A 12,950-nucleotide genomic window follows, 5' to 3' on the forward strand; every position below is an offset into this window, starting at 1 on the left:
ATTTGGGGTCTCGGGTTGTTTTTTGCTGCTTGGATCCAGAGTTTGTTGCGCCACAAGATTCTGTAGTTGAGTAGATGATTTGTCTAAATTGTTTCCAATGGATATCTGTCTTCTATGGTGGTTCTTACCTCTGTCTGTTCTTCAATTCTCTTTGCAGCAGGGATTAAACATCGAAGGTGGGCCACCACTCCATGGAACTGGATCGGCAGAGGAACTGGCAAAATCTGAGTCAGAACGGATAAAAACCTTCTACCAGACAATCCTCTCAGTGCTCGTGGTATTCATCGTAGCGGCGCTGTCAGGCTACAAGGACATCAAGGAGCTCTACTCGACCACGAACCACAAGAAAGTACACCTCAGTAACCTTCTTGTCGCTGAGGGCCTTTTATTAATCATGACCTTCTTGTGTGCGGTTGTCCTAATGATGTTCGAGTTCTTCGTGTACCAATATGGCCGGCAAGGCCGTTCCTGGTACAGGGTTGTCACCATCCTTGTCGCGGTCACCGGCACGATGCTAATTGCGGCCAACACGGTCCTCGTCATCGTCACCAACAGAAACAACACGGCGCTCTCCGTTGTTCTCGCGCCGGTGCTGGTGCTTGTCAGTGTGGCTGTGCGCACCGGATCATGGATGGAGGAAGAGCGCAGCGCAACGCTCGGCAGCAGGTACGACAAGGTGATGAAGGGCACCTTTGACATGGCCACCATTGGCACTATGGCTTCCTTCGCTCTGCAGGGGACCGTCGCCTTCGGCTACCTGAAAACCCCTGACAACAACCAGGGCAAAGGCGACCCGCCGCTGGACCTTGCTGTGTGCTACGCCACCTCCACGTTCTCCCTGCTCATGATGATGATCTGCGCCATGCCTCTGGTGCTTCTCCCGGCCAACATGCTGGAGGATCTCATCAGGGTCGTCGAGAGGCTCAGGCATGTCGTGCTCGCCGCGCTTGCTGTGATGGCGCTGGTAGTCTCCGTGGAGTTCCTGGAGGGCTTCGTCGTGCTCTCCGTCTGCCCGGAGGCTGTCGCCCTGGTCCTGTATTACGCGGTGGAGTTCTTCTCGCGTGAGGCCCGAGGGGGGAGCTTGCCATGGCTGGACTTCGCCTTCCGGATCGTTGCCGCCGTGGGATTCTCGCTCATGGCCGGCCTGTACGGGGCTTTCCTTGGGACCGACCACTACAGCGTGTACCTCAAGGCCGCCATGTTCATCCTCCTACTGGCAGTTCTGTCAAGCTTGAGCCGCTTGGCCATCCCGCTTGACCTCCCTGAGGTGGGAGCAGCAGGAGCTGTTGAAATGGGCATCGCGGGCATAGTGGTCGCCTTCCCGGCGGCGGCGCTCGTGGCTGCCATTCCATTGGTGCTCAAGGTTTTCCTCGACCTCTACCTCAATCGCTAATTTTTAGAAGTGTTTGGGGAGCTGGCAATTCTTACTGTCGCAGAGGGACATGCTGTACACTAGTGGGCGTTTTTTTATCACTTAGTTTGGTTTGCATTCCAGGGCAGCTTTCTGTAGCATCAGCATTACTTTAGCAGCAGCGGAGCTTCATTTTTCAAGCCCTATTTCACAGGCAAACAATTTTTCCTTATGTGGTACGTGAGTTGGATTACTTTGCTTTTTTGTGCCGTTCATATGATTTTCTAGGACAGGTTTTCTAGAGCTGTACTTGACATATCAGTTCCATGCTACTTCCAGTTCGTGCCGAATTCACCACTGCACCAGCAGATAGATCTATTCCCTGCAGGGTGCAGGGTGCAGGGTGCCCGCATGGATTTGGCGAGGCATTCTGCTCCAGAATTGGGCAAGCGAGGACTTCGACGGAAGATTCTTTTCCTTTGCTTACCAGTTCGCTGCACGGGAAGCAACAGCCGCCAGTTTGCTTACCCTTTCGGCCGATGCTCAACAGAGCTGCTTGATCACGGAGATCATTTTTGCTGCGAAATTGCCCAGTGCGTCGACGCTAATAGGCTCTTGGAAGCTCGTACTCGGCAGCCGAAGGAACATGGAAATGCCATCACCACAGAGTACAGACCGAAAGGCGCATCGACGACGACGAGCACGTCTTGTTATCTAAGTCAAGCCGCCTCCATTTTGTCGTCACATGCGGCATGCCCCCATTGGCATTGGGTGTGGTGGAGATGCTTTGCCGTTCCAATCACTGTTCAATCAGACGTGGAAACCGGGAGCATTATTTGGTCGCGGTGTCGGCACTGCGATCATGGTAACGAGAGCACACCTAGGAAAATTACCTGTTTAAACAAGAGTAACTAAATAGAAGTAACAGGGTTTATACTTTATAGCACTGTTAGCAGGTTGCCACCACTCAGTCGATCACTAATAGTGGCAGTGCAGTTTTTAGCATTTTTACCGATTAATCTACTTACTGAGCAGCGGTCATATCACCCCCAGAAAATGAAAAGCACAGATTTTAAGAGATTTTAGCGGGGTCTCAGTTGAATCATGTTAGTCCGCTGCTAAAAATTTTCGGTGTATTTATGGTTAAAGTGCTCTAAAAATGAACAGTACTTTCGGTGGTCAGAAATTTCCCAGCAAGTGATACGTTGACTGACTATGAAGAGAGAGTCTTTCCGGCCTACTGGCTCCCCTCCCCTCTTTCTTTTCCTTCAATCGAGGACCACCTCTGTTTCTGAGCTCACCCGGGGGCGAACGCCATGGCAGCAGACTTGCCTCCTCCACAGGTACTACACAGGCAAATCCTCAATTGGTTCGATTTTTGCACCTTTTCCATGGCTATCTTCGTTTCATGCGCGTTTTCCTAGTTTTCTGTTCCCCTTTTTCTCGACCCTTCCATCACAGATCTATAGTGAACTCTACGTTAAGCATGATTTATGCCGCATCAATTAGATCTGTTGCAAAATCCATGATATTTCACAACAAGTGTCTTCGTGTTTTCAACATAAGATTGTTTCAAGTCCTGACGCAAACTGAACTTGCTGTCCTATCTAGTACTATATTTAGCAATTCCCATGTCAGCTTATCTGTTACCTACTTTTAGCCTGTTTACACATCAATCCACAAGAAATACGTATGATGATCATTCTACAGATCTTTTGAAGTATTTCTGAACTTCTGATTTTATTGAGAGGTACAATTTTACAACCAATAAATTGTTGATGCAACATTTATCTTAGACACATTTTGCACTCAACGAAGCATGTCTTAGACATACCTGCACTACTGCATGTTTTCAAGCAGTACTGAACGAAGAATGTCTCGATGCAATAATTTTACAGTTGTTATTTTAGCTTGTATGCTAACAGTATATGTCGTGTAGTATGATCTGATTTCTAGTTGATCAGATCTCTATCACAAATTTTAGTGTGTTGAAAGCGTGGCCTGAAATTTATTGCCAACCTACATTTATACCTACTCTTGTCATATAAAGAACTAGCCCGGTGCCCCGCGCAAATAGCGCGGCAGCTAGTTTCAATTTTTTATTTCTTTTTAAAAAAATAATATTATTTATATAGTCTGGTTTTGTTAATTTATTGTTGTTTTGTCTAAATTGTCCAGATTGAGGTGTGGTCTTTTTTCCCTCATCACCACATCATGTGTTGTGCAATATGAATTCATGCTAAAAGAGAATACAAAGAAACATCTTGTAATTTTAATTTTAGTCAAAGAGTCTTAGCTGCGGTGTTAAATTATGCTTAGATCTTATGAAGAAGAATGGCCGATTTAACAGTTTTTATATTACATGTTTTATTGCTGAGAGGGGTTGGCATATCAAAGCATTTAGTGAAAATGATTAAATTATTTATAAATGAAAGATACAATGGTTACCATTTGAATTACTAACTGAAATTTTACAGTCTTATTGGGAAAAGATGGACGTGGCCAACGAAATTCCAAAGTCCATAAGCCGTTAGCTTCCATTGTAATGATCATCCCATGTCTAAAGTCTTGCTTCTTTCGAATCCTATACTTACGACCTCTTTAATTTACGCTATGGCCGCAACGGAAAACTATATCCAATCTCCATATATAATGATCAGGGTGTTCTCTCTCCTCCATTGCGCAGTTTCTGGAGCGTGAAGGACAACAATTGTGCCCCTTGTGCCATGCCTTCATGCATATTTTTGCACCATATATCCCCCTAGGTGGCCGGTGGCATGAATTGATATGGCATCCACGCAAACTCCGTTTTCATGTGGCAACTACCACGGTTGCCCAGCCACACTATTTTTTTGTTGTTACTGATCGGCTGACCGCTGATGTTCCAATAGGTGTCTAGGCAGCATGTATGTGAGCCTTGTCACTTCATATGAATCCACCAAGCCACCTGCCAGGGTCTGCTGTGAGATCTTCACAAACGTGAGATGAAAACAAATCAAAGTTACAAAAAAGCTTTTTTCTGGTCAGATGAGATTTGGTACTTCTACTTAGTTCATCACAAATCTATTTTTGTCCTTACTCCTTTGACCAAAAGTTTGCCACGCCAACAACCCTGATTCATCTATCTGCTTTTGACCTTCCAAATTCTGCTTTGATATACTCGGAATGCCAAATGAATCGTTCGTGTTGCTTGCTCTCGCTCTGGCCACAAAACAGATCCCTAAACTTCTTGTGGTCATTCCTATGTCTAGATGCCAAAAGCTACCAGTATGACGATGACCGCAGAGATGTCAAATTTCATGTCCTAGCTTCCCAAACCACCGAGCAAGTAACCATCCAAGTTTGCGGTTGCAAGCTTGATGATGATCAACACAAAAAGCATATCACCAATATCTAAGCGTGAGTGCTATCACCACCAATCAAGCACCATACATGCTACAACAATCATGTGCATCTCTTGTTCTAGCATGTCAGTTTGGTATTGGCATAGTACATTTATCACAGAACATCGATCGGCGCATATGACTAGCTCGGATGCGTTAATTCCACCAGCTCAATCTCGCTCCCTCTCCTCGTATCTTATCCCGTATTTTTTCCCCTATCAGGTTTAGCCCCTATATATCTTGTCTCAGTGGCCAGCAAAGGATGTCATGACCTCATGCAGCGCAAGCTAGCATGCAAGGTTGACCACCGCGCTTAATATTTTGTCACCTCCTCGTGTGGTCACCAAACCATGGGTGGTGGTGATTGGTTTTGGCTTGATTCTGCATCTGAAGTACCACGGCCAACGTCTTCGCTCACTCTTGTATGCTTGCATGGAACTCGATTTTAATTCAAAATTTAGCTTTCTATTTGATAGATTGTTTTTCTACTTTTAAAATTTTAAACTTATATATGTATATTATTCATAATTTATATGAATTATTTGGATAAAATTTTATATGTGTATTATTAGTCGTGTTTGATATGGATTCTTTGAATAAGTCTAGACTGTTAGATCTTCATAAAATTCAATGGTGTAAATCTTTTCTTTTTAGATTAACATGGGAATATCTAGACCCACTCAACAGATGTGGTGTCTTCTTTTAACAGCCACTTACTAATATAACACATAGAATATAGTATTTCTTTAGCTATTTTTCTTTCTAATTTGCTTCTTGGCTATACAAATTAGCTACTAATTTTTTATTTTTTTTTCTATTTATTTAGTTGTATTTGATATAGACTTTTGGTGAACTATTAATTTCCTTATTTTTCTAATTCTGAATTGAACTATTTAGTAATCGTGTTTAGCATGAACTCTTTGGTCATGTCCTAATTTCGTTATTTTTAAATTTCAAAATCAGCTATTTATTAATTATATTTGATATGGACTCTTGAGTTTTTTAAACAGTTATTTGTTTGGTTGTATTGTATTTGATATGGACATTTTGGTCAACTATTAATTGCCTTATTTTTTAATTCCCAATTTAACTATTTAGTAATTGTATTGAGCATGGACTCTTCAGTCATGTTATAATTTTATTATTTTTAAATTTCGAAATTAGCTATTTATTAATTATATTTTATATGGACTTTTTTGCCGGCTATTAATTTCCTTAATTTTTAATTCCGAATTTAACTATTTAGTAATCGTGTTTAGCATGAACTCTTTGGCCATGTTCTAATTTTCTTATTTTTAAATTCCAAAATCAGCTATTTATCAATTATATTTGATATGGACTCTTGAGTTTTTTAAACAGTTATTTGTTTAGTTGCATTGTATTTGATATGGACATTTTGGTCAACTATTAATTGCCTTATGTTTTAATTCCCAATTTAACTATTTAGTAATTGTATTGAGCATGGACTCTTCAGTCATGTTATAATTTTATTATTTTTAAATTTCGAAATTAGCTATTTATTAATTATATTTGATATGGATTCTTGAGTTTTTTAGACCATTTGATCTTCATAAAATCCAACGGTATAAATCCTTCTCTTTTTTAGATTAACGTGAGAATTTCTAAGTCCTCTCGGCGAACATAGTGGCTTCTTTTAACACTATTGTATTAAGATAATAGATTTCCATTTTTTTCACAGTAGTTGATTTTTGATGGAAACTGAGCTTACTGCCATGCCTAGTCCTATGTAGTTATCGCTACTTGTATATTTATGCTACACTTAGAAATATTTTGAAGGGTAGTATGCAACATCTGGATCAGCATATTTTTAGTTAGAAATGCCAATGCTTAACGTGAGCACACGGTTTTGCAAGAAGAGGGAAATGAAATTAGCCCAATAAGAGCATTATTCTTGTCAAATATGAATACTCCGCATGTATTTGTGTTAGATATTCTTGCCCTGACCTGTATAGTTCTGATTCCTCTTCTTATAATGGTGTCTTGAGGAATTAAGTACGAACTGATTCCTAGTTGTTTACCTCTCTGACATGTGTACTCTTTTGTGTTCAAAGCATTGTCCAAATTTAGCAGTTATCTTTCCTGCAAAGCATTGGGGCTGCAGCTGGTTGAGGTTGCTTCTGAAATCAGCTTTAGCTTATTCTGAAAGCCTTGTTCGTTGTGCTATGAATTGATTCCTATCTTCTAACTCTCTGAAGTGTATTATGGTGCGCTGAGATCATGGCACCAAGTGTTGAGGCTTCTAGTAGACATTGATTCTGAAACCAGCTTTATCTTCTGAGAGATAATAATTTGGTAATTACCGATGAACTTTTCTTTTGAAGGTAAAGGGTACGATGCATGACCCAGAGATGGATGCTCCTCGCGAAGACCTAGAGGAGAAGCCATCTCAGGCAACAAATAAGATATTGAAGCGCACCACATCGTTCGCTCAAGGCACCATTGCCACTGCAACCGGCTTCGTCACCGCAGGATTCTCCGTGCACAAAGATGTTCTCTTGCACCGGCATGTTCTGGTGGCCGGCGGTTGCTTCCTGGTCATTGCATACCTATCTGCTCTCCTGCTGGTATACTTGAAACTGTTCTTGTCGGGATACAGGCAGCTGCACAAGGGCCACATCCGGTTCATCCAGTTCCTCTGCGTGATCAGCGGCGCGGCTCTGATCGCGACGAACTCCCTGCTGCTGGTCCTCATAAGTGAAGGCAACTTCTTGTTGTCTCTAAATCTGCTGCCCATACAGGGCCTCATCGGCGTTCTCGCGTACCACGCGACGCCGACGGAGGAGAGCATGCGCGACGAGGCGTTCGACGCCGGGATCAAGAGCGGCCGCAAGGTCGCCCTGTTCGCCACGGCGGCGGCCTTCGCCGTGCAGACCACGCTCCTCTTCGGCTACCTCAGTAACTCCAGCTTCCGGGCGCTGGGCCACCGGTTCGACCTCTCGGTGTCCTTCCTGGCGTCGGCGCTCAGCGTGTTCCTGGTCGTGGCCACCTGCATGCCGCTCGGGTACAGGACCGAGGCCTCGAGGGACAAGGTCCTGTCTCTGGTGAGGTACCTCAAGGACGCCGTCATCGCCTTGCTCGCGGTGACCGCGGTGACCATCGGCAAGGAGTTTCTCGGCGGCGACACCGTGCTCGCGCTCTTCCCGGAGATCACCGTGGCTGCCATGTACTACGCCGTGAACCTGTTCGGTGACGAGGCCCCGGAGCAGGGCCGCCAGCGCGACGCCGCCGCGGAGCACAAGATGGAGGTACTGCCGACCGCCGTCGTGGCGACGTTCGGCTTCGGCATGCTGGGCGCGGCGTACGCGGCGCTGCTCGGGACGCCGGAGTACGACGTGTACACCAAGGCGCTGGTGTTCACCTTGGTGTCCGCCGTCATGTCCAGCCTGGGGCGCGTGGCGGGGCCGCTCTGCGGCCCGCGGCGCGACAAGAACGCGGCGGCGTGCGTGGTGTTCCTGAGCAACATCCTCCCCGTCGTGGAGATGCTGGTGGCCGTCCCGCTCGCCGCCAAGGTCGTCACCAACGTGCTCCCCGCGTCCTAATTCTGTACTATGATGCACATTGCGCACGCAATTGCTGTTGTTGTTGTCATCGTCGTCGGACTTGGTACTGGAGATTTCTTGTTGTTCAGAGCAGTGGACTCAACTCTTGTAATATTGTAGCATACTATTAATTTTGTTCACACACAAAATAACCTGGAACCTACGTACTATCTAGTATCTATGTTGTGTTTAATTTATGCAGCACTGCTGATTATAGCTGTAACAGAGCTAGTAAGCTTGATTTCAGTAGCTGATTATAGCCTCATTGTGTTTTTCTCTCTCTGAAGGGCTGTCTAGCCTCCCTCCTTGCAACAGGCAGATCCTCCTGCCGGTCCTTTTTTTTAAAAAGGGTAAAGTCCATTTTTGACCATCCAACTATCGACTGCGTCCGGATTTGGCAATGCAACTCTAAAACCGGACATCCGCAGCCATCCAACTCTCAAAACCGTTCATGTTTGGCCATCGAGCTGTTTTGCTGGGTGGTTTTGCTGAGTTGGACGCCACGTGGCGGTGGGACCCACATGTCAGCCCCTCCTCTCCCTCCTCTCTCCTCTTTCTCTTTCTCTCTCCCTCTACCTCTCCTCTCTCCTATCCAACTCTGCTGACCCTGCGTCGGCCGCCGCCCTTCCCGCGCATGCCTCTCCAGCTCACCCGGCCGGCAGCTCTGGCTCATGGCGGAGCTCGCCCGGCGTGTTCCCGCCGGCGGCGAGCCGTACGGCGGCGGCGGGGAGATGGGCACTTACGATGACGGCCTGCTCCGCCCGGTCTCCGTCCACAGCGTCGCCTGGGTCCGCGCCGAGATCCGCCCGCCGCGCCGCCAGGGGGCCGCAACCGAGCTCCGTGCGAGGGGCCGCGGCGCCTCCTGGAGCCGCGTCAAGCTCCGCCTGCCGGCAGAGGGAGCAGAGCTGCGGCGCGACGCCGAGGAGGGAGCTGCGGCGCGACGAGGTGATCCGGCGGCGGCACCCCAAGGGGACGAGGACAGAAGAGGAAGGAGGGAGGCCGGCGGAGCTCGCCGTCGCCGCCGAGTCTCCACGGAGCTCGACCGCCAAGGGAGGCGCGGTGGAGCTCGAGCTCCTGATCTGCCGCAGCAGGAGGGGCGGCCCGGCGGGGGAGGATGGCCCGACGAACGGCCGTCCCGCGGCACCGCGCGCGCTCGCCGCGGCCGCGCCACTCGCTCGACGCCGAGCCGCGCACTCGCCGCCGTCCCGCGGGCCCCCGCGCGCGCCGTGCTCCGCCTACTCCCTCCCGCGGCTGTGTTTCGCCCGCGCTCGCCGGCGCCGCGGCCACACAGAGCAAGGCGAGGCCGGCGGAGTGGGGGCCCTGCAGGCCCTCGCCACGCTCGCCTCGCCCGCCACTCGCCGCCGTCCGCATCCTCGACCAGGGGACCCGCCGCCGCCGCCTACAGAGGGAGCGAAGGGCCGCCGCCGCTCGCCAGCCGCCTCCGTTCAACCACGCGGCTGCCGGGGCGCGTTCGCTGTGCTCTCGCCAGACCGCCGGGGCCGCGGCCGCGCCCCGCCACCCTTGCAGTTGAGTTGGGGAGGAGGCCCGCCAGCAGAGCTCCCCTGCCCACGGGCCGCGGTGGCGCGGAGCTCCCCCGCCCGCGGGCTTCTGCTCCGCGCGCGATGGCCTTGGAGAGAGAGGTGGGGACGGGCAGGGAGCCAGGGAGGGTGGCGCCGCCGGGGAGAGAGAGCGGGGAAGAGAGAGAGCGGGGAAGAAAGAGAGAAACAAGAGAGAGAAAAAAATTAAGCTGACATGTGGGCCCCACCGCCACGTGGTGTCCACATCAGCAAAACCACTCACCAAAACCGTCCGATGGCTAAAAATGAACGGTTTTGAGAGTTGAGTGGTCAAGGATACCCGGTTTTGGAGTTCGATGGTCAAAACCAAACTCGGGCAATAGTTCGATGGCCAAAAATGGACTTTACTCTTTTAAAAAAAATACCTTTTTTTCTGTGTCAGCTGAACTAAACTTTGTTATTAGCAAACAGCTCCAGACATCTCAGAATTCTTGAATAAAGAATGCTTTGCCAGAGTAAGCTAAGTAGCAAACGTATATAGGAGAGTAAAATGGGGGGCTTCTGTGCACGACTAAACTACAGCACTGCACGACTAAGCTACTGCTAGTTTTTGCTGAATGGGGAATATGGAACAGAGGGATTCAGACAACTGGCTGATATTCACAAACTGGACCAATATGTGCACAAACTTATCAGCTTCCAGGAATATTTTGTACCAGCTCAACTCGTGGGCTTGTTAGACTGAAATAGGGGGCATGCTAGTCCTCGCGTGCGCGCCAGGAAGGAACCTAACAAACGATTTCCGACAGCCCAAAACATTTCATCTTTGATTTCTGCATTTTTTCCTTTCCATTTTTGGCTTCCGCGCTCCATCCCCCTCTTGGCGTCCCAACCTGGATAGAATATCCGGCTCCTTCGCCTTTTTTTTTATTTCCGCGATTTCACGTAGGAAAAAAATTCTCATTCAGCTCACATAACCTTTCTCTTTATGAAATCATTCAGGACCATTGGAGTAGTATACAGGGGCTCGGCTAATGAGCACGCGCTAGGAGAGATGCCAGCGGCTGAGTTTCCTTTTTGGAAAAATTTTCTTCTCCACAATTTTCTACTTTTAGAAAGTTGTATGCATAACTTTTTTTAGACAACTATTGGATGATATTTTTCAGCATAACTATTACTTCTAGATGATAATTTTTCAGCGCAACTTTTACTATACTTGTAACTTTTATGCATAACTTTTTTCAACCAACTTTTTGTAGGTCAACTTCTTAGCTGACACGTATAAATTTTTACGCACAACTATTACTCCTAGATGATAATTTTGCAGCACAACTTTTACTATACTTGTAACTTTATGCATAACTTTTTTCAACCAACTTTTTGTAGGACAATTTTTTAACATGACACGTATAAATTTTACGCATAACTTATGCCAGCCTCCTTACCAAATGATAACTTTGAACATAACTTTTTCCAAAACTTCTCACACAACTTTGATGCATAAGTTCGTGATACAACTTGTAGAAATACAACTTATTGAGTTAACTTTTTAGCTTACTTTATACGAAATATTTATTAAAAGAACATCTTGAAAACAGAACATAAAGACGATAAACAAAAAAGATTGAAAAAAGAAAAAGAAAAGAGAATGCCAGGTAGGTCGAATACATAGAGTATGTGGCTGAGGCCTATTACGTAGAACATGTCGACTCTAAATTAGACAACTAGGCTCTTATATCTCCTATATGTATATGCACGACAAGCATATACACAGCTTATGTCGCCGTCACGTCCCACACCGTGGAGTTAGTTAATGCAAATCAATTAACGTGTGAGGATAGAATTGGATGAGAAATAAAAACGGTCAACAGGCCCCACCCACGTGAAACTAGTTGGGCGGTTGGGAATCGAGCGCCAGCACGCTCGCTGACGCTCGCGCGTGGTATTGGATTCTCGCTGAAATAGGCCCAATGCGCGTGCTAGGTGCCGGGAGCACTAGCAGCATCCATGAGAGAATTGTCTCATATTGCCTAGGTAAGGTGAGCTAGACCAACTTAAATAGGTGGTTTGAGAAAGTAATTAGCTCTAGTTGAAATCTTTTGCGTGAAGCAAGAACGAAAGCGCAAGATAGTTAATTAATAAGTGTGGCTTATTCAACGTGCACAATGGATCTTAATCATTTCTTTGATAGCTCGACGAGGACGACGAGTCCTTAGGGTGGATGTATTGTAATAACCCAACTCGTGCGCTTGTTGGGCTGAAATAGGCCCAACGCGCGTGCTAGATGCTAGGAGCACTAGAAGCACCTTTTTTTCTTGTTGTCGAAACATGATCCTTTTGCCCTCTGCACAATATCCCAATTTCTATTCCACTTTCAAGTAAGACCAAGCTGCACAATTTATCATCAGGCCAACCAAAGGGGGTTGAAGTTTATAGAACCCCCAACAATTATGGTCGGACTACGTCACCCCCTCTAAATCTGAAAATAGAAACAAATATTAAACCCTTCAATTTCACAAAATCGTTTACTTAACCTCCTTAGCTGGTTTTGCAAAGCGGTTTTAGCCAGGTGTGTACAGACTACATCACCCCCCCCCCCCTCCCCCCCCCCCCAAATATTAACCCATCAGATGGTTTTGCAAAGCTGTTTTAGCCACGTGGCGTGTTGAGCCGGACAAAAAGGCTGATAAGAACCTGCTGACATGTGGGGCCCGTTTGTAAGCGACATGCCCTTCTCTCCTCTCTTCTTCTTCTCCCCCTTCCTCCCGCCGGTCCTCTTCCACTGCCGGCTTGCCGTCACCAATGTCAGCAAGGACTAGGTCCTGACAAAACCCCTTTCCTTTAGCCGGTCCTCTTGCCCCAAACGTTGACGAAACGAGGATGATCCTCGACTCGAGCCCATCAAGATCATGAAAGCTGTAACGGACCAACTACTTTCACCTAGCTTTCTTTTTTCTTTTTTTTGAAAAGTTGCTTTCTTAAAAAAAAAAACTTTCACCTAGCTGCCTTGGCACACCTCAGCTGCCATCCATGTCGTCGACTCGCCAAGTAATGATGACGAACAATGACTACTACACGAGCAGGTCCATCACGTTCGGCAACAAGCAAAGAGGATAAAATTGATGGCAGGAAGGTGAGG

At 47.1% G+C, this 12,950-nt stretch overlaps 1 protein-coding gene across 2 annotated transcripts; it reads left to right on the top strand.

Moving 5' to 3' along the window:
- The first annotated feature begins 204 nt into the window (after nucleotides 1-204).
- Nucleotides 205-8,545, top strand: LOC120708505. Of its 2 annotated transcripts, XM_039993791.1 has the most exons (3): nucleotides 205-349; nucleotides 462-1,363; nucleotides 7,077-8,545. In XM_039993791.1, the coding sequence occupies exons 2-3, from the start codon at nucleotides 512-514 to the stop codon at nucleotides 8,292-8,294; spliced, it is 2,070 nt and encodes a 689-aa protein (XP_039849725.1). In that variant the 5' UTR covers nucleotides 205-349; nucleotides 462-511; the 3' UTR covers nucleotides 8,295-8,545. The 2 variants fall into 2 exon arrangements, with proteins under 2 accessions (XP_039849725.1, XP_039849724.1); XM_039993790.1 differs by lacking the exon at nucleotides 205-349 and having other exon boundaries at nucleotides 356-1,363.
- The last annotated feature ends 4,405 nt before the right edge of the window (nucleotides 8,546-12,950 follow it).

Source organism: Panicum virgatum, chromosome 5K (assembly GCF_016808335.1).
Source record: "Panicum virgatum strain AP13 chromosome 5K, P.virgatum_v5, whole genome shotgun sequence".
In the NCBI taxonomy this organism is placed as follows: domain Eukaryota; kingdom Viridiplantae; phylum Streptophyta; class Magnoliopsida; order Poales; family Poaceae; genus Panicum; species Panicum virgatum.